The sequence below is a fragment of the Alligator mississippiensis genome, chromosome 1, assembly GCF_030867095.1.
Source record: "Alligator mississippiensis isolate rAllMis1 chromosome 1, rAllMis1, whole genome shotgun sequence".
Classification (NCBI taxonomy): domain Eukaryota; kingdom Metazoa; phylum Chordata; order Crocodylia; family Alligatoridae; genus Alligator; species Alligator mississippiensis.
The window spans coordinates 199,693,030-199,715,683 of record NC_081824.1 but is presented as its reverse complement, the minus strand read 5'-3'; the positions used below and the strand labels follow the sequence as shown (position 1 = coordinate 199,715,683).

Below are 22,654 nucleotides of genomic sequence, written 5' to 3'. Positions count from 1 at the left end.
ACATGCACACACACACAAGTTAAAATGTGCAATTTACAGAAACCTATAGGCTGTCTGGTCTCTTTCACTCGAGACCTTAAAGAGGATACTGCTGTCAATTCCAGTAACTAACTCAATAACAGCTGGCATTGGAAAAGAACATCTGCCAAGCTCAAAAACTGGGCTGCTTTGCAGCATTACCAGAACATCTTGACTTTACAAAAAGTCAGTTCCGATTTTCCGTGGGATGGAACATGGAGGAGCCAATCTCACAACTCATACCAAAATTTAAAAACAGCGCTTTCATGTTATACTCTTGCACAGTGGCATTTTGCAATCCAAAGAAATGCCACACACTTTGGCTCAGAGGCAGTCACCAAACTCCTGAAGGTAAGCCTTACTTACTATTAGAAAACATCCTCCACCTTACTATAAAGTGAAGAAGGGCTGCCACTGAAAATGCTTCTATATACAAAGAAAGGGGAAAAAAAGCGAGGCTCCTGCCATAGGCCCCAATCCTACTGAAATCACTGAGCATCTTGCTGTTGAATTCAATGACTGTAGGAATAATCACACAATGGCTTTAATGTGAATAGTTTTTTGTCAGGGACAGTTCTTGTAACCAAAGGAGTTTCTTGGAGCTGCCAGTGTGGGAGGAAACAGTGTGATAAATCTGAGGTAAATTTTTTCTTAGGAGGGTAAGAGAAAGCCAGAGAAACAGTTTGGGAAGTTTTAGACCCTTCAGTTTAGGTCTTGTCCCTGCACGATTACTTGGAAAGTTATTTTTGATAAGCAATTTTTCTCTACTCCATACAGCCCCTTCCTCTCCCCCTCACATACCCTCCCCTCTGCTCTCAAACATCCCACATGTCTATTCCATGGTTTTCCTTTATGACCTTGTTTCTCCCTTTTATCAACTCACAAAACATTATCACTCTTTCACTCTGCCTCTCCCCTTACCTAAGCCCCTTCTCACACAGCTCCCTTTTCTGCCTCTGTCTCCCCTAAGTTCCTAAGGAGAAAGAAATGGAAACGTGCATGTGGAACAGACACCTTGTCAGAAACATTTTTGCAAAGAAAGGTGGTGATATGACCATTGCAGGTCTTCCAAAAATCATGCTGGAAAGGACACATTACAATGACAGGTGAGAGGGAAAACAAAGAAATTCAAGCTGTATGTTGGCCTGGATTGCCCCCACTGAGTCAACTTGATTGTATACTTTTGTTTAATCTTAAAGAGGTACTTCTGTAAATACTGAGAGAGACTAATGCAGTAAGGGAACTAGAAGCCCTGTACATGTAGTTCATTGGCATGCAGAAATGTATCATGATCATTTTCTACAGATATTCTCTCCAAGAGGAGGAATGTGCAGTATCCACAGTGGTTACCATTATATCTTTCCAATCAAAGGGGAGATCCAGAATGAACACAACATGTCATTACATTTACTTCCCTAGGGATGGGAGCTGAATGGGAAAAGTACAGGGAAAAAATTTCCATGGGTATTAGCATATGCATTGAGCACCAGATTACAGCCATTTTTTTCCTTTCCTGGGAAACTTTTTCCATTATTGGAGTTTGAGCTTTCACTAATTTGTCATTTGTTTTCTTTAACACAACAGCAAAACCCACAGCAAACTAAATGACAAAGTGATATTCATGAGACTTAAAGGGACAAATATTACATCTCATACAGGTTCCATAACCACGTTGTGGGAGAAGCGGTTATATTATATGCATATAATGAATTATGCATTATTTGCATTATTTGACCAATTATGTTACTTCCTCTCCCCTAAGCAGATCCACACTCTAGGTTACTAGGCCTTGTGAGACCTCTCCCCAACCCTATAGATCATGTAAGCCAGGACCTCCCCAAAAATCACTTCTGCAGGGCTGTCCCATAAAAAGTTGGCGAGAAAGTTACTGTGAGCAGGAGTAGTCACTACTTTTCCCTCCCAGACCCTGCTGACTCCCTCCAATGAAAGCAAAAGGTGCTTTGCTGGTGTCGTGGAAAAACCACAAGTACTCTGCGTTGGTTTTGAAGCAGGTCAGCAGAAGCTTTTATTCCACTACAGCTGTAGGGGGGAAGGGAATTTCTTCCTTCTTCCCCATTAATACAGAGAATGCAAAAGTACTTATACATTCTGATTGCATGAGATCATCTTTTCATAACCAATCACGGTATAGGGCCTGCCTAAAGATTTAGCAACTTTAAGATCAAAAATAGCAATTAAAATAACGGTATTAAAACAGCAAGTTCAGCAAAACAGTTACCTTCCCATGCCTTATCGTCTGGGGCAATCTTGCCACTTCCTTTGACTGTTAACTGTGCTAAACATTCTTCCTCTTTTGTATTTTCCCAACATTCTTCCTCTTTTGTATTTTCCCCCACACTGGCAACTCTTGATTCATCTGTGAATCTTCACTGTATATGATGGTTCGCTAAAAGACCAAGTTCATGGATTACACTGACTAAATGAGAATCTAAACTTCCATTTTTTTTAAGTTTGTAGGTCTTGTGGTTGTGAAGCAAGAGAACCTTAAAGGATCAAAGGAAGAAAATTAAAAGAGCGGGCCCCAGGATTTCTGGGCCACTCTTCTGACTTTGGGGAGCCTGAGGCCTGATTTCTAAATGGTAGGAACTAGCCGCTTTTACAGTAGTTTTTTCAGGGGGTTGTAGAGGTACGGGGAACATCTGATGATTAGGGAAATGAAGGAGGATCAGAGAGTTTATTAATCTGAATGAAAAAGGAACTTTCTCCTTCTAACTTCTCCCCCTCTCTTCCATCTGCAAGAAGCCTTTGTACATTGCACTGCATCTTCTCAGTGACAGGGTATCAAAGCACACTTTGGGTACCAAATAAATACATTGCTTAAATAATTAAACAAGACAGACTGAAGGACAAGAAAAAAACTATTTGCCAGGATCTAAGACAATACAGCCTCATTTTCCCCTCATGTGGCTGAAGTTACAAATGAAACAATCCTGGCAGTTAAGCATGTATTCATTGCAATTGGCAGGCTTTAGTCAAAAGCCACTCGAGGCTGGAACAGCAAGGGTGTTTGCTGTAAAGAATAACCTGCCATAGCTGAAGAGACCCATCTGTATTAACATAAGTGCCACATTGTGTCAGACCACAGATCCAGCATCTTATTATCTAAGTGGAGAGACTGGATGTCAGGGGAAAGTATTTATACAGGGCCCGTCCAAACTTACTTGTCTTTCTGAACTGCTCTCTTAGTTTCCGGCGTTCAGAAACCCTAAAAGTCCTATTTTGGATGAAGCAGTCCTAACTATTTTGCATAGTACCCACTGATGGACCTATCCTGCATGTATTTGTCCAGTACTCTTTTGAACCCAATTACATAATCAACCTCTACAATATTTTGTGGCAATGAGTTCCACAAGTTAATTACACAACATGTAAGAATAAAAAAAATTAATTAAACCTGTTTAGTAGCAATTTAATTGTATGTCTCCTATCAGAAGGGACTGAGTGGAGGGCAGGCAGGGGCTGAGGTTCCTGAGTGAGGGGCACAGGTGGGGCTGTGGGTTGGGTGTGAGGAGCAAGGGCATGGGCAGGGGAAGGGCACCAACATATCAGTGCTGCTCAGCGCCACAAAGCAGCTGCGGTTCCAGCTGCAGCTGTTCCCACATCCTGGTGAGCAAAGGGGGCAAAGGCAGCTCTGATTTTTCTATTATATAAAAACCCAAAAGTAAATGCCAAAGTGCATAGATATTTAGAATTAATTTTATGATAATGAGAAAGGCACTGGTAGACTTCCAAACTGCTTTAAAATTGTACATATATCAATAAAACATTGCCCAACTGATCTCTCAATATATAGTGGCATTTCATTTTAATCGAGGGAAAACATAGATTTTGTGTATTTTAATGAGAGAATTTGGGTTTTTTAAATAAAAGAATTTGCAGTTTTTAAACAGGGAACATCAGGATCCCTCCTGGTGAGGCAAGGGGTGGGACACAGGCAGAGGAGCCTGCCTAAGGCCAGCACTGGGGACCCAGCTGGAGGGCAGATGAGGTGACTGACCTCTAGGCCATTTGGGGCCAGGAGGACACACTTCGACAGTTCAAAGTGGGCCACCACTACAAGCACATCTTCCAGGCAATAGCTGCCCAGATGGCTGGGGGCACCAGAAGACATGACAAGTGCTCCAAAGGAGAACTGTACAGCCACGGCCCACTGGCAGCTGGCCCAAAAGTACAGGTGGCTCTGCTGCAGTACCCATACCACACCCCAGGCAGCCATGCAGTCCCCATCCGGGGCTGACAGGCGTGCAGCCATAGGGCCGCAAGTCCAAGGGTACGGATCCTGTCACAGGTGGCAGCAGGTCACAGCCAGGCAGCACCCCCCTGCCAGACTGCTGCAGTGTGTAGAAGGTACAGTGGCCACTCTGGGTCAGAGCAGCTGCAGCAGTCCAGCTTGCACAAGGGGCTTGTGTCCCCAGGGACCAACTGGCTGGGCCTCAGAAGCTCCTGAGGGCAAGTAGCCCTGTGCTGCTTGCCAGAGCAGCTTTTTATACTGCTGGAGCCAGCACAGGTGCTGGCCCCAGCCTGTAGTGCTCCCCTGGCTGAAGATCCAAGGTCAGTTTGCCCCACACCAAAATGCACATTCAGGTATGTGTGTTGAGGTACAAATCTCCAGCACAAATTTGTGCTACTGCTATTTGAGCTGCTGCAAGTGCAGGGGTCTGCATGTGTGGATATCCACAGAGTTCAATCCAGAAAAGCACAGAACTCTCCCCCACAATCCAGTCAAGCACTTAAGTACATGATAAATTCTAAAAAGACAATGAAATGTTTAAATATGTTTAAAGACAAATATGCATTGAAGGCCTTGGCTATATTTGGTCAAACAACTCTGTGCTGTGCAGGATTGGGCCCTAAAGCCCCATACATGTTCACAGCTATGACTTGGTAAAACCTGCAGTGGCAAGTAAGTATTGCCTTCTCTTTCCAAGTACTTAAAACAAAAACAAATGAACACAAACTTTGGGGCACACTTTTGACACTTTTCAGCCAAAATAAAAACATTTCAATCTGAATTTGGCAATGCTTGTTTGTAAACATTCTCCTCTTGCAAAAAGGGCTGTTTTAAAAGTTAAAAGCTGTTGCACTGTATTTCTTGAAGAAACTACTCTGGTACTAACAGCTATTAGACATAATTGCAACTATTGTTAAAGAAAAATATTCATTTTATTAGCATAGCTAATAAACAGCTAAGGGAAACCTGCAAAAATGATCTATGCACCAAATAGGGCTGCCCCATTTTCTTTCTTTCCCCCTTTTAGGCAAGGTGTACATTTTTTAGCAGGTATTCCCCATGTGTAGAAGCATGGCAAATCCCCCATGGAACTGAGCTGTGCACCCTTTGCTGCCTGCAAAATAAGTCTTCTTTTGTTCAGAAACAGCTATTAAAAAAACAATGTATTTAAGTTTTTAGACAAAAGAATGTTTATTTTCCATATATATCAGAATGCCCTGCAAACTGAGTTTTAAAATAACGTAACTGTTGGAAAGCTATTTTCAAACTACAATATGGGAAAATCATGCTTTTACTGAAGGATTCTTAGCACTTCCCTGAACTTCCCCTTAATAAATAACAACAGGAGCTGTGGAAACATCAAGAGACAGCTGGAAATATTACATTATCTACAAATGATTTCATAGGAATCTTTATCTGTATCCAAGAAAGATTCTGTATCTAGGAAAGTCCATGTGGACTCTGAGCTTTACAAAAACCTTTTTAAATACTTGATGTGGAATTCTAGTTACTACCCATTGCTATTCCTATTAGATACTTATTTTTGGCTTACCATAGATTCACTGATTAAGAGGAGAAGAAGAGCCTCTTCTATGTTGTCTTGAGGGCAGTACAGGCTGAAAGAGAAAAACACATTTTTATAAGCAAGGTTACAAATTAGCCCATCAGTCTCTATTTTAATGTCACAAGAGGACCAGTAACTTGAAACACCTCATGCATGATTCATTTGCTATACAAAACCTCCTTTTCCAGATGCATACAATTAATAGCTCTAGAGAGTGCATCTAAAGCAAACTATTTTGACCCAGCATTACATGAATCCCATCCTGCAAATAAGGCAGCTATTCGGTCAGAATCTTCCTTCATGAGAAAATGTAATACTCTGGATTTGGGAAGTTTGGGTTTTGTCAACAGGCCTTTTGATTAGAAGCTTTTAAAAAGCTAAATAAAAAACAAAACAAACAATCCCACATGCAACAGAACTATATGAGCCAGTAAGTTAATAGGAAGTGCTAAGGTAAACTTCAGACACACTTTTCCTTTCCACATAGAAACCAAAACAAAGGAGCTATGCTTACTTGTCTCCTGTATAGAGCTGAGGTCTCCGACATAGAAGATTGCTAACGTAAGAGTCATCTTCCTTGTTCATGAACTCTGGCAGAGGCTCAGACAAGGGGTTCCAGTAGCAGTCTTCACTCAACGAGTGGAGAAGTACTTCAGCTAACTGTTTGGCTGCAGTCTAAAGACCAATAGAAAATACAAGGAAATATCAGAAGGACTTTTTCACGCAGAAGAATGACACCTCCATCTCGCATCATGGGACACTTTTGGTACCAGAAACGTTAGGGACTCAGTTTTCATAGGGCTGAGCACCTAAATCTCCAAAGGTACAAACAGCTATCTTTTTTTATCCCAGGACAAAATGCAGTCATTCAGACATCTGTCTGTTGTCCTGGGAAATCTGGAAACAGTTCACAAGATAAAAAGTACTAACAGTTTATTCGAGACTTCATGAATTGCATCTGAATGGAAGTCCTAGGATTGCATCATTGAATCTATGGTGGAAAATGGTAGTGCATTCAGCCACTCACTAAACCCTGATTAGAAGGGTGGTGTGTGTACACACCAGTCCCAGGATATTTTTGTTTCAGGACAAAAACAGGCACAGCTTGTCAAGGAACAAATGCAACATCTGTTCTCAGCCCAAATGCAATCAGTAGAAGCTACAGATGTTCCACTCCTCTGGAACTAGGCCCTTAAAACTGGGATAAAGCAGCAGTGGGGAACTAGGCCCTTAAAACTGAGATAAAGCAAGACAAGCTCCCAAAGAAAGGGATATGTTAATTCTCATGACTGAGAAGCAGTCCCCTTAAGGATACCCAAGGCTCCATCTGTTGTGCAGCTATCACCATGTTAGAATGCAGTTGTACTCTAACCACCTTCAGCTTTATCCAGCTGAACCTGTATCCCTCGTCTCAGCTCAGGGGGGAACATACATACATCTAAAATTAAAGGACCACTCCTTCAGCTGCTGGAGAGGTACAGAAGACCACAAGAGAGAGACAAGAAATTTCAGCATTATCATTCTTTTTCTTCTTCAAGAACTTCAGAACAATTCTGAATCAGGGCAGAAATCTGACACAGTCTACCTTGTCTAATACAAAGGTCATTACACATATCACCTCCTATCCCAACATCTACAACATAAGGGTATGTCAGAACCTGGCCCAAGAGGCACAATACAAACAAATGGAAGTGTCTACAGCAACTTTCACTTTGGTATTTCCATTGTTGAAGTGTATCCAACGCATCCCATTGATTTTTGCTTAGGATGCCTATATAATACACTTATGGTACTCTTCTAGTATTTTGGGGCAGTGAAATGCTTGGAATTTTTACAGATAAAACTATGTGCATATTTATATATGAAGTATACTAACAAAACCAGCCCTTGCTGCTCCACACTATGTATTATGTGTTGTGAATGTTGTGTGTCTCACTTTTTTAATTCTATTTATAGATTACACAGAGAAAGCAAGAATCAGTATATATTACATGCACACCTTTTTTCCAGTCTCACTCAGACCAGTTTATACAAATATGGCAAACAGGCACACAAATTATCTGCAAAATTATGTGTAAGAATAAGACCTGATTTCATATTATAGTTCATATATAAATGTAAATATATACCTATATGGTAACATAGCAATCCTAGTTGCTCCTCACCATGCACTATAAAGTACAAAACATTGGGAATGAAACCTCTGACCTCAGTCATGTTTATTTCTAACTATGGAAAGTTCCTATTAACAGACTCCCAGTAAAACAAAAAGTAAAGGCTATGGCATTAGTTTGTTTCCTCATTCAACATCTCATACAAGAAATCATACTAAGTTGAGATGCCATAGCAGTAATGTAGTGTTTCTGGAATACTGGAAAGATATGTTTCATTTCTATATGCATGGCCAACTGGTTTAAACGGCTGACATTGCTGCAAAGAAATATTACTGCATACAATTCCTTGGAGACCTTTATACCTCCATGCACTCCTAACAAACAACAGAAAGTGCTCTGCTAGTAACTAGATTCCTCTACACTTTTTAAAGCATGTAAACACAAGCAAAATAGTCTACAGTACTGTGGCATTAGCCAAAATCATTTTAACATCCCAGCATGTAATTTCACCTGAAGGCTTCAACTCCTCTACATTTTTCCTCCCCCAAAGCCCTGGAGGGAGGAAAAAACTGCACACGTAGCAGAAATATCTCTTCCACGCTATGTGGAACTATAATTATGTTTTGGGATAAAACGCTCCAAAAGACTAGCCCCAAATGCTTTCAGTCTGCTTTGATTTTAATGTACGGTACAGAAGAGGCACAGTAAATTAACTTCACTATTTGTTTGGTCTTATTCAAAACAATTATAATAGCTTAAGTCTCTGATTTACATTATTACCGCCTTTGGCTTCTTTTTTTTTTTTTTTCCCTTTCTTTCTTTCTTTTTTATTTTAAGGTTTATTATACTTAGACTGTACTACCAGCCTAAGTGGAAATATGCTCACATTTCATTTTAGTGCTTGGAAAACTAGCTTCATTAAGCATACTCTTGCCTTGCCTCCCACCCGCCTCGATCTACCACACGTTTAAGCTGCAGTTAAATAAAACTGTAGGGAGAGAAGACAAATACCTCTTCATCTTCCCTTGGAAATGTATCCCACCCATGTGGCACAGCTCTTCCCATGAGCACAGAGAAGGAAGAAGCCAAACACCACTCAAGTTTTAGAAACAGCAGATGGCTATTTATACTCACTATCCCTTAAGAACTGACATAATGGGTGGACAATAAAATCTCCAGAATGCTGATCTCCATCTGGGATGTGACTGGATCATGCCAGCACGTAGTCTATTTTTTTTTTAAAAAGATACCCATTTCAATTCCTGGCACAAGCTCCCAAGTGTATCCAAAGTAGGAACAAAACTTAAAATGCACATGGCAATCATGAGACAACTTGAAAAGCCACCAAAGCCTGGATGCGGAAGTCCCAGAACAATACATACAGTTAGGTGACAGAACTGATAGACTCAGGAAGCTATATATGCACAGATGTTCATTCTCTTGAGCCCTGACTTTGTAGAGGCACCTTCAGATGAGGCTGTCCTTCAAACCTTGGCATTTCCTGTGCTTAAGCTAATACGTGAAAAGCACAACCCTCCCCCACGCCCCCTTTCCCTCTCTACCCACTCTCTCCCACTCTCTGCCCTGGACTCATTTTGAATCAAATACAGTCTCACGAAGCTGAGTCAACATCAGGCTAATATAGTCATCCAGTTCCTAGTAACATTACGTAACCTAGACTTTACAAGTTTCTAGATCTTTATCAGAGATTGACAAAACAAACAATAGCTGTCATATTAATAACTGATCCATCCTAAGCAACATACTTAAGTAACTACCAGGCATCACAGAGATAAGGGTCCGTCTAAGAATAATGGGACAGATGCATTTCAGGACTAGGTTAGAGACCATTAGTTAGAGACACAACATTAAAATTTTCCATTATTTATTTTTTTTCAGTTTTTAATATTGAGTAATTAATGACTGAAGCACAAATATAACCCAAATAATAAAAACTTGATGGCATATCCACAAGTGTTCAGCTATTCAGTAACATGAATGTATGTCCATTTGTAGGAGGTCCGTGAAATGAAAACACGCAAAATATCATTACCTAGAAGAGAGCTTTACAGAAGGAAAAAAAATGTACCAATTTAAATCTAAAAGCACTGTTTGTTCCAGGAGACAGAAGAGGTTACAACTGTTATGTGTCAATAATATGCATGTCCAAGTGTGAGAAACAGCTAAGGAAAAACATTATCAGCTGGATTTGACAATGTTAAAAATGGGCGATATATTTGGTTACACAAACACCATTATCTGTGTACGCAAAATAGGTTTAAAATAAAAGTCTTAAAAAATACACTTAGCAGAATGATGTTTTCATAAAAGAACCACCCTTGTGCCCTGGTGGAATGGTTCCAGTGTATACGCTGGGTTTGTATTTGAGTTAAACATGCCACCCACATGTCCAACAAATGCATTAGTCAAAGAGGTGGGGAGGAGGTGGAAATCACATTCTTGCCCCACTGCAATGGTCAAGGAATAAAGAAAATACCTCCACAGCAAATTAAGCTGCCTTCCCAACTCCTGAGCCCTTCCATAAATTTCCCTTACCATTCTGAAGCTCTGAGTAGCTTTCGTTTCCACAGTCCGTAAGACTTCTCGCAGATCCCTCATTCCTTTCACGATATTTCTAAGAGGAAGGCAAAAGCAGCAGGTTTAAAACAGACTATTTTTATGATATGCAAATATTGTGCAAGAAATTGACATAAAAACCCTAAAAAAAAGATAATTGCTCTAACGCTGAGTGAATGGCAAAGAAGCAAGTCACTCGGAGATGTTGGAAGGACAATGACAAACTGAATGAGGCAGAATCAGTAGCATGTCTCCTCCAGATGGCTTCCTGTGAGAAGATCACGTTCACATTTGAAGAACAGAGGGGACATTTGGAAGCTGTTCATAGATCACATTGATAAAGCAGATGCTGCTCCTTAAAAGTGTCTGTATCTCCTCATTGCATGTACGTAACATACTCATTTGGATTAAAACTGAGCGCACGTGATGTTCGTAGATGACTACTCCGGTTTGGTTGTGATTAAACATCTGACTATTGAAAACGTGGAAAGAATTAGGTAATATACCATTATACTATAATTAGACTGGCATAGGACAATGATCCACTCCGGCTGTATACTGGTATAACTCCCTGCGTGAACACACTTTTTCCAAATTAAGAGCAATTTTATTTGGGGTTATTTTAAACCAGGCCTGTCCGGCTCCTCAGCAGTCAAAAGCATATGCCCTGGAGGCTGCACCAGCAGGGACTGCACACCCCACTTCATGCACATGCATCTAAAAGGATGCCAGTTATACAACCCTGCTTCAAAACATTCCAAAATGGCATAAACTAAATTTGAAAGAAAAGCAGCATCCATGTAAGGAGTGCACTTACAATAGCATCAGTAAAATTCACATCTGAACTTGTCTATATATTTTCCCATATAGAAAATTCTAAATTTCCTAAAAGCTAAAAAAGAAAAGTGGAACTGGTCACGCACAGTAAGAGATTTTCTATAAATATCTGATTCAGTATCTGATTCAGGCCATCTTGCTTCCATTTATGTTCAAGCCCCTTTAATGTCACATTGCACAAACATTCTATCAAGGACATCTAATGGCAGAGGAGAGTTGGAGCGGGCTGTTCTAGCTGTGATGGTCCAGCAAACATGCTAGAAGCAAGGTATTTTTAGTGATATATTTTACTGGACCAACTGTACTGTTGGGGAGAGATGTTAGAAAAAACATGAAGAAAAAAGAAGCCATTATGGGCCTAAAAGGTTGTCTAAATACCATTCCCAATGATCAGCTGGCCAAAAAGAAAGAAAGATCAGCAAGAAAATCCAAACTTTGCTGCTTGTTTGATGGCAAAAACATAAGAAAAGGTAAAATTTTAACTACTAAAGCATACTGTTGAATATTAATTGTAAATTGGCTCTTGGGGGTATTCACACTGGACACTTCACCCTAAAAGTTGCATTCATCCCGTTGGAAATTGGAAAACACCATATGACTTAGGGTCCAACCATAATTAATCAACATATTCCAAAATCTGAAATACAAATTCTCATAATTATCTATTTATGCACGATCTACAGGAAAATAATTATTCATACAAACAACTATGAATAAATACATGATAGAAAAAATAGCGCACAGTTCAGAAAATTTGTAAAAATATCGTAGTAAATAACTTGCTTAACATATAGCAAACAAGTGAAATATTTTTAACTGAAAATATAATTTGTATGCGTCAAGGACAGGAGGCTTGAAAAAGTTTCTATGCTGGACCTTAAGCCTGAAACAAAAACTTACAGAATTTGTGTAGTTGCCTACCTTATTGCCTTTGATGATGAGAGAACTGGCTCTCTGGATTCAGGGAGAGCAGTAGATGTGATGTACCTTGACTTTAGCAAGGCTTTTCATATGGTCTCCCACAACGTTCTCACAAGCAAGCTAAGGAAGCATGGGTTGGATTAATGGACTGGAAAGTGGACAGAGAACTGGCTGCATCATCAAGCTCGAAGGGTAATAATCAATGGTTCAATGTCTAGTAGCAGGAGGAGTGCCCCAGGGGCCCATTTTGTTCAATATCTTCACCAATAATTTGGAAGATAGGATGGGGTGCACCCTCAGTAAGTTTACCAATGACACCAAGCTTGGGGGAACAATAGATATACTGGAAGGTAGGGGTAGGATTCAGAGCAACCTCGACAAGTTGGAGGATTGGACCACAAGAATTTTCAAGAAGTTCAAAAAGGACAAGTGCAAAGTCCTGCATTTAAGATGCAGCAATCCAATTGACCAATACAGCCTGGGGAACGATTGGCTAAGCAGCAGCTCTGCAGAAAAGGACCTGAGGATTGCAGTGGACAATAAGCTGAATATGGGCCAATAGCGTGTCCTTGGAAAGGCTGAGGGAACTGAGCTTAATTAGACTGAAGAAGGGAAGACTGATGGGGGATTTAATAAGAGCCTTCAGTTACCTGAAGGGTGGTTCCGAAGAGGATGGAGCTAGATGGTTCTCAGTGATGGCAGATGACAGAACAAGGAGCAACAGTCTCAAGTTGCAGCAAGGGAAGTTTAGGTTAGATGTTAGGAAGAATTTTCTCACTAGGAGGGTAGTAAAACACTAGAACAGGTTACCCAGAGAGGTTGTAGAATCTCCATCTTTTCAAGACCTGACTAAACAATACCTTGGCTGGGATGATCTAGTTGGGGATGATCCTGCTTTGAGCAGGGGGTTGGACCTGATGATCTCCTGAGGGCCCTTCCAACCCTCATTTTCTATGAGTCTATGATCTTTTAACATGTGAGCAGTCCCACTGCAAGCTGCAGAACTGTTTATAAGGTTAGAGTATTTATTGCTATATAGTGGAAATCCAAACCAAAAAGTCAACTCCTCTAAAGATATGTCTACACTGCACCTTGCAGACTCCTGATTTAGTTCAGGAGCGCCATGCAGACTCCTGATTTAGTTCTGCACTATACAGACTCCTGATTTAGTTCCAAATGAGTTGGTTTGGTTACCATAAGCAATACAGCCATGTTAGCATGGCACTCTGCCTGGGCTAATTTACTCTGCTTCCAGCCTACAGAACACTGCATTGTGCATTGCAGATATAGTCTATCTGATGCAAAAAAGCAAGCAAGGCAAGGTGGCCCCTTACAGACTAACTAGTTAGGTGTCTCTCCTTTGAGTGGCATCTAAGTGATCATTTTCAATTGTCCTCAGGAATAGATGCTCAAAAAAGTTAAGCAGGGAAACACCCAAATCAAGGTGCCTACTGAGACTACTTGAATTTTAGTCTTTAAAGTGCCACTCTGTCCTGCTTTCTGTCTGACTTTAGATTAACATGGCTAACTACCTCTCTCTCTGCAAAAATATCCACGCTTCCTCTGCTGTCAGCAGGCCTGAAAGAATAGTTATATTGGGGAATGTTTGTCTAGTATTTTCAAGTAAGTACTCATTTTTTGTTATGATAAAAACTTTTGCTCTTAAGTGCCACTAATTTAAACTACATAGGGTTGGAAAGAAGATTAGTTATGGGTTGTTGTGCCAATAATACACACTTATCGGCAACAGGGAACACACTAAAGAATACATGTGCAAAAAAACAGCTTGTGCTGGCAAGAAATTGTTTTAGTCCCATTCTTTAAATAATAAAGCATGAAGACAGGGACTTAAGTCTTTCAATGGGTTGAAAAATAATCAAACTGAACAAAAGGAGGAACAGAATTACTTGACACTTAATAGCTGATATGGAGGTACCCATGAAAGGGCCAGATTTTCAAGAGAGCTCAGAACCCAGATATGGCTAGGAGTGCTTTGTGAAATCTAGCCATTTCACCTAAATGCCCGAAAAGGAGTTGAGAACTTTTGATAAAATAGCTCCAATTGTGGGAATGGGGCACATGAAAAACCTGGCGTATATTCTGTGCACCTCTATGACAACAATAAGAATCCTGGATGAGTGATGATGTAGTTTGGCTTCTTTTTGTTTTCAAATTTGCATCAAATTATGCTAAGCCCCAACATCAAAAAATGCAACAAGCAAATTTCATTGCAGGGTTTGCCTTTAGTTTCCAGTTCCAGAGTAGGAAAGCATCTGAGCACACAATGAATTTTAAGTATGCAGGTAGTCCCACTGATGACACTTAGCCTATTCACATGCCAGAGAAGCTTATGGCATTTTCCCAAAGCAAAACCTAGAATAACTTACCAAAGAGACACACACATCAATAGTGTTATTTTTGACTGAAAACAAATAACAGAGATGCACAGAGATGAAGATTCCTTATGATCCTGTAACATGGGCATTAACAAGATCGCTAGAGTTTAGCAAAAATGATGGCCGTATTTTACTCCAAATGTCCTTTACATAGCTGTTTTAAATAATATTCTGAGGTATATTTGTGAACATTAAGAAAGAAGAGAGTGGGCAAATGAGCTGCCTTATGGTTTAACTCTGATGCCAGTGAAGCAGTCTTTAATAACACCAACAGTCTAGCTATGTATTAAAATGCATCATTCTAGTTTAGTGATAAAGCAACTGAACACATATGGTGTACTTCAAGCAAACAGAGCTCAAAGCACTTCATAAACATACTTGGAAAATATTTAAGCTCTCAATTATTTAGAAATGCACATCAGCTACAAGGATTTGAAATGCAGATTCTCTTCACTAGTGTCTTAACTCTTGTAAATTCTCTTATTTTACAATGAACCAAACTGGAATCTGGCCAAAATGTCTGCTCTACATTAACACCCATCCTGCAACAAAAATGCCGTAAGAGATGTGATGACAGTAAGTTATCAGGATCTCATTGTTACCTTTTATTCAATAGCTGCACATGACAGTCATCATCTCTAACAGATGGTAAAGTTCACCTTGAGATGACTGTATTACAGAAAAAGAGCTGGCACTGTCGTCCCCCTCCCCCCCCAATTATAGTTGTACCTGCTCATAGCGTGCAGCTGGTGCCTTTCGGAATTACATCTGGCTGCAGTATGAGACTCCTGCTACGGCTTCAAAGTAACTTTCATCTTTGTTCCATTTCTGTCAGGTTTCTCAAGTTTTGGCCCTCCCTCTCTTTCCTATGTTTACCAAACAGATTGCTAAAGAAAGACTTCACACTCCCGTAAATGCAGATGCAAAGATAGATAAGTGAATTATGGAAAGGCAGGGACAGTGGTTTTCATTAGTATCTTAGGGTGGGATTATCAAAAACATATTCTATGACTCTAACCCTGCTCCTATTGAAGTTAATGGTAAAACTCCCACCAAAACTCTGTTTACACTCTGGGGTTGATCATGGAGCCCCATTTCACAGAACAAAGTCCTGACACATTCAAAGGCCATACAAGGGGTTTGGTACTCCAATTCCCAAATCATTTTAATTTTGAAAATCTCTGCTGAAACTGTTTTAGATGAAATCCTTGTAAATTGAGCTCACAAACCAAGATTTTCATTAGTTCTCATGTCCGAAGAACTCCACTTGTGATAAGATCACTTTTATTGCTGTTATCTAAACCCATTCAGGACAAGCACTGGTGATAACCATGTCAGTGGCCAGTCACCACTCAGAAGATAATCAGGGGAGCTAAAGGTATGACAGAACAGTGGCAGAACTTCACAAAATCCAGAGCACAGACGAGGCCACACAGACTGCTTCCCTGGTGTAGTCAGGGTGACAGTGTGATTGTAAACTTTGTAACCAAGTTTCCTTTCAGCCATGTTTGAAAACAGTTTCCAGTACAAAGTCTAACCCAATATTTTGGCATCTTCAGCTGGAAGGGGATGTGGAAAGGTATGTGAAGTGCTTCAAATTATTTCCCCTCATAACTCCACGTGATACAGGGAACTGTTACTATTCCCATTTTACAGAAGGGAAGTAGAGGTAGAGAAGATTAAAGTAACCTGCCTAAGGATGCAGTAAAAGCAAGAGCTGATCCTAGATCTTTTGAGTCCTAGTTTTAGACACTAGCCAGTTACTAAACACTAGTCTAAAAAAGGGCACAGGGGGCGCATCCAGACAAGTGAGGCTGTGCGGTACGTGGTGCTGCAAACACGCCTGCAGTGCCACATACTACACAATCTGATGTTCTCTGTGCTACAAGGGTGTGTTGCCTGTGTATGCTTCGCTCCAGTTTTCTTTTTTCTGCAGGTTTTTTTGACCCCTGGGGGTTTAAAAAATACACGGGGAAAAAAAAAAAGGAGCAGTGCATGCACAGGCAGTGTGCATGGCTAAAAAGTGGAGCCAGGGCATGTGGAGCTGTGCTCCAGCTGCCAGTCAGCCTCTACCCAGCAAGATCACGGCAGCTGCAGCCCCGGGAGGCCCCCAGGAAAGGTTTTTGGGGCTTGCACAGTACTGGCCTCAGCCTCCCCTACTATGCCCAGGATAACCTGTCATATGCCATAGCATGTGTGGCACAGGTGTTCCCTAGGGACAAGTAGTGCAAGGTGCGCTGCTGATACTTGTCCCTGGGGAACCAAACGTCTGCACTTATCTGGACAAGGCCAGGGAGAGCAAAATTCTCCTGAAAAATCCCCAAGATGAAACAAGCATCATTATGCCCTGTCCACACTATGAAACTGGTCAACTCCTCACCGCTTAAAAAAAGGCATGCAGGTAGATTTGGCTAGAGAGAAAAACCGAGATTTTCAAAGCTACCTAAAAAGATCCGGAAGCAAAATCTTCCATTACATTCCATATTTAAATGAGACTAGGTTTCTCTTCCCTAATCAGCACCAAGAAAAAGCCCTTCATTTTACATTCACATGCAGGGAAACTTCATGAAAATACAACATCCATCTTTGAACTCTTGCTAAAAGCAGCATGTGTTCAGTAAGAAAGCAATGGTATGAAGCTAATTAAATGTAGCCAACACTGAGCATGACTATAAAGTGCATGGCCCATATTAGGCAAACATGCTGATGGGAACCTTTAAGTGTATATGGCACTTAAAAAAAAAAAAAAAGTCTGTTGTTCTCCCAGGAGGAAACAAGGACCAAGCCTGGAGGTACTGCAATAACCAGGCACTTGGAGAGGCCGAAGCAAGCTCTGACACCCACCCCCAGTGCCAAAATGCTGCCAAAATGCTGATGGGAACCATTTTTTTTTTTGCCCTTAAAAAATGAGGAAAGAGTAAATTTCCCTCCACAAGAAACTGGCACAAGGCCTAGACATACTGCAACCCCAGGCTAGCACTGGAAAGGTCAGAGCCAGCCCTGATACCTTTCCCTTGATGTCAAAAAATGCTGCTACATTTGATTTTAGCCAAAAAGGGCAGGATGTTAGAGTAAGTTAGTACAGCCCATCCGAATAAGATACATAGTAGTACTCATTAAGTCAAGTCCCCCTCAGTGCCAACTCTTTTTAAAGTCACACTGAGCCACTATATTTTATACATCCAACTTCTTTAGTCCCACAGCTGAGTGTGCCTTTCTTTCCTATTTCCATAGATTCATGTTTCTTCACCAGCCTTAAGACTAAGTACAGACAATTTAAAAGCCTGAGGCTAAATCGATTCAATCTTCGCAGGTTAGACTGAGCTGTATAGATTGAACTGATAAGCAAGTAAACAGACTTTCACTTTTGATTCCAGAAATGCAGCCATGTGCCTGCAGTGGCTCACGCCAGAAGGCAGGGGATGCTACAGCATGCATCCCTGCTGGGCTGGAGCAGAGAGCTTGGGCCCGGGCTAGCCCACCCACCCTGAAAGTGTGTACATGGGGGAGGGGGGGGGTGTTGCTGAGGAGGTGCAAAGCATCCTGGGATGCTGAGTTCCTTTGAATCTGGAGGGGATCCGGGACAGAAATTCAATAAACTGATGTAACCTAAATCAGTTAAGTCTCTTATGATATCCAGCCAGGTTTATCTTGAACCTGTTTTGGCCATTTTGAAAGCAGTTTATATGTACTAAATTTCTGTTGTGTTACAGATTTGAACCAGTTTCTGATCACTTATACTGGTTTATGTGCAATTCTGTCCCTACCCTAAATGTCTGGCAAATATCACCAAATGGGGCACAAATAGCTCACCCAGAATCCCTCTGTTGGCCCCTCTCTCAGTCTGTTGCATATGATTAGTGTAGCCCCACTCTCCATGAAGTGAAACTGGACCAGGCTGCCCTGTGCCTCCCCTGCATATACATTTCTGGAGGACCCTATGCTTTGTGATAAGAACTCCTGGTTCTAGCCATGAGTGGGGAGCTAATTAGCACGTGGATCCTCTGTGCAGGGGGAGGGATGTCCATGGACTAATGTCATGCATAGTTTGTGCTATAAGTAGGTAAAAAAGTGTTGTCTAAAAGTGTATTTATAGAGTACTTGTTCTAAAACTTACAGCAGTTTCAAAAAAGGCAAAATGTATCAATTCTGGATAAAGTAAGTCTATAGGTGCTATAGGCAAATTACTACAGGTATGTTTGTTTAATGATCAGTTATTTCAAATTTGCTCCTTACTTCTACATGCTTAGGGAGAGCAGGGTCTGACAGTAAGAAGGAGGGGGAAAAGGCTGCAGGGGAGAAGTTGGAGGCAGGGCAGAGGATAAGGGGGATTACCTGACCCCAGATTTATTTTCCCTACTCCAGCGGGGGGAGGGGGGGGGTGTTCAAAATTGACCTCCAAAACTTAAGATTCTATACTTGGAGAATTATATAAAAATGATAACTTTTTTGTATGTAAAATCTAATTATCGTCTTATAATCAGGTTCACTCATATTCAAGTAAATATGCTTATAAAAATAAAAAATAAATAAATAAAAATAGGCATCCCCTATATGGCTTTGAAAAATTTCAACTTGAACTTTTTACGAAGAAGCATGAGAGAATTACGGTCCCTTTTTCTCAACTTCTGTTGGCTGGCTCCAGTGTAGCATTGCTAACTTGGATGCAGAAGCCTTTCATTTTAAGGAGCTGGGTAGCTTCTGCTCTGGAAGGATTTTGGTTAGGAAACAAGAAAATTCTGTTACATGGGTTCTTGTCCCACACTCCTCAACCTGCCAACCAAAGGACAAGTTCAAATAGTTTCAAGCAGGCACCTTGATTTTAGAGTTGCTCTTTCTTAGCTTGTGTGCATCTGCCTTGAGGACAATTCAAAATGACTTGTTTAAATGTTAGTCAGTGGAGAGACATTTGAGACGCCTATGAGTGAGTGATTCAGGTTTAGGCAGCCAGGCACTCTACAAAGAGAATTGAGAATATAAGGTATCTCAAAAGGGTTCATCAGGAAAGCTGAAGGTGCTTAGACATAAATAATGGGAGGAACCACTGAAACACAAGGATGTGTGAGAAGTTCTGCCGCTCTCTGGTGTTTACACATCTGATTCAAGTAATCTACTACTGCATGAATGGTGCGTGCCCCCAGTGACTGGGGGGGCACAGCTGTGCTGGCGGCGGCGGGAGCATGGTGGTGGTGAGCTCCTGCAGACGACGCCAGCACTGTTGGCGGTGGAAGGTGGCGAGCGCCAACCTGGGGTTGGTGACCACCCACAGGCACTGCCAGCAGTGGTGGCGGCAGCCAGTGGGGATTGCTGATCACCTGCAGATGCCGCCGGCGGTGTCAGCAGCAACTGCCTGCTGGTGCCTCTGACAGCGCCTTTTTCCAGGAGGTGCACCGCCATGGTCAGAGGGTGCACATGCCCCTGCCTGCACCCACTACACGTAGCCCCTGCACTACCATCTCTGTTCACAACACCGAAGTCACTGATTCTTAACCAGCATACCACAGAGTCCTTTTTAAGGGTGTTGTGGAGTGCCATGCAATTTTAACACTGTTAGGTGTACAAAACTCTACCCAAGATTAACATGATAACCCCATAGATTTCAACTAGGAATCTATGGGCATGTCCAGACAAGGGCAGACGTGCAGATCTGTGCAGCACCATATACCACACATGCAGGGGTTCCCTGTGCCACTACTCTGCAGCGCAGGAGACTTTTTGACCCTGGGAGATCCTTGTGTCAAAAAAACCCACGCCAAAAAAGTGGGGTGGTGCACGTGGTTTCAGCACACATCACCCAAAACCAGAGCCTAGCCAGCTGGAGCCACACTTCCACTGCTGGCCAGGCTTCCTGCTGCAGAAGTGCAATAGCTGCAGCTCCCAGAGGTCCCCATGACCCTAGGTAAGGCTGCTGGGGCCTGCATAGTTACTGGCCCCAGGCTCCCCTACCCAACCCAGAGTAACCCCATGTGTGTCAGAGTGCATGTGGCATAGGCATTCCCCTGGAACAAGCAGCAGCAGCACAAGGTGTACTGCTGCTACCTGTCCCGGGGGAAACGCACATTTCTGCTCATCTGAATGCACCCTATAGTGTCAAAAAGTCCCTGTTGTGGTCTCTGTTCCCTGCAACAGAAGAATTGCTCCATTATTTTTTCAGTCAAAACCCAAACAAGTGAAAGCTAAGAGTTAGCATTTTCTAAAGCGTATCCTGAATCTTACAAGGGGTGCCTTGAGACTAAAAAAAGGTGGAGAAACTTTGGCAATTAATGCTTGTGCAGGAAATGTGGGCTTCAGTTACCTCAGGGCGAGAAAGGCTTATAACTCAAAGTACTCAATAACTCGAAGTACTTCTCAGGAAACTGCCCAATCACTTGGCTACAGAATAGCCTGGGTGGGAGCACTCTCCTTCCCTCCTGTTGAAACTATTCCCTTTCACAGACTATGCACAGTCCCTGGGACCAAGAGGAGAGCAAACGAGGGAACGTGGCTTTGCAGCTAAGGCACATACCTGGAAGACGGGAGGCAGATTCTGGGCCTCCCCACTCAGCTGTTTGTTTTTATACAGTCATTGGCTGAAAAATCAACAACAAGCCTACTAGCAAAGATCTTAGCCACAAGTTTACAGAGAAAGATTCATTCTTGCTCATTCCCAGCCCTGTTCCTAGATTCATAGATGCTAGGGTTGGAAGGGACCTCAACAGATCATCGAGTCCAACCCCCTGCCTGGGCAGGAATGAGTGCTGGGGTCAGATGACCCCAGCCAAATGCTTATTCAGCCTTCTCTTAAAGACCCCCAAGGTAGGGGAGAGCACCACCTCCCTTGGAAGCCCATTCCAAATTTTGGCCACCCTTACCATGAAAGTTTTTCCTGATGTCTAGCCTAAATCTGCTCTCTGTCAGTTTGTAACTGTTGCTCCTTTTTACCCCAAGAGGCGCCCTGGTGAACAGAGCATCTCCAACCCCTTGCTGCGTCCCTCTAATGAATTTGTAGGCAGCCACAAGATCACTTCTCAGCCTTCTCTTGCAGAGGCTAAAGAGGTCCAGGTCCCTCAGTCTCTCCTCATAGGGCATTGCCTGCCAGCCCTTAACTATATGAGTGGCCCTCCTCTGGATCCTCTCAAGGTTATCCACATCCTTCTTAAAGTCCAGCACCCAAAACTGGATGCAGTACTCCAACTACAGTCTGACCAATGCCGCATAGAAGGGAAATAACACCTCCTTGGAGCTATTTGTCATGCATCTGCTGATGCATGATAAAGTGCAGTTAGCTTTGTGATGATTTCGTCACACTGATGACTCATGTTCATCTTGGAGTCCACTAGGATTCCAAGATCCCTTTCTGCTTCTGTGCTGCAGAGAGGGTTGTTTCCCAACCAGTAGGTGTGCTGAATATACGCCCTAGGTGCAGCACTCTGCATTTGTCCTTTTTGAACTGCATCCTATTGTGTTCTGCTCACTTTTCTAACCTGTCCAAGTATGTCTGCAATTGTTCCCTACCCTCCAGAGTGTGCACTTCACCCCACAATTTAGCATCATTCACAAACTTGGACAGAATACACTTCACGCCCACATCCTACTCACTGATAAAGACATTGAAGAGTACAGGTTCAAGAGCTTTGCAGGACCCCACTACCCCCATCCTTCCAGGTTGATACCAACCCGTGTACTACCACCACTCTCTGGGTGCAACCCTCAAGCCGATCTGCCACCCGCTGGACTGTGTAATCATTTAAGTCACAGCCTCTTAATTTATTTATGAGAATGAGATGAGATACCGTATCAAAGGCCTTCCTAAAATCCAAGAAAATGACATCCACCTCTACTACATCTAAGCATTTTGTGACCTGGTCATAAAATGAAACCAGATTAGTCAAGTATGATCTACCTGCTACGAATCCATGCTGGTTGCGCTGCTGCATTATTTTTCCCACTGGACTCACACAAATATGATCCTTTTTCCAAGGATGGAGGTGAGACT

The 22,654-nt window shown here is 42.0% G+C and overlaps 1 protein-coding gene across 6 annotated transcripts in view; it reads right to left on the bottom strand.

Annotated features, from left to right (window-relative positions):
- Nucleotides 1–22,654, bottom strand: part of TTC7A (tetratricopeptide repeat domain 7A) — a 260,649-nt gene that overhangs the window by 197,841 nt on the left and 40,154 nt on the right. For all 6 annotated transcript variants that reach the window (XM_006268496.4, XM_019485343.2, XM_019485340.2 and 3 more), the window contains 3 exons: nt 10,505–10,583; nt 6,349–6,509; nt 5,823–5,886 (listed from right to left, as the gene is read on the bottom strand). In XM_006268496.4, the coding sequence (XP_006268558.3) occupies nt 5,823–5,886; nt 6,349–6,509; nt 10,505–10,583 (304 nt within the window). The remainder of the gene's footprint in view (nt 1–5,822; nt 5,887–6,348; nt 6,510–10,504; nt 10,584–22,654) is intronic.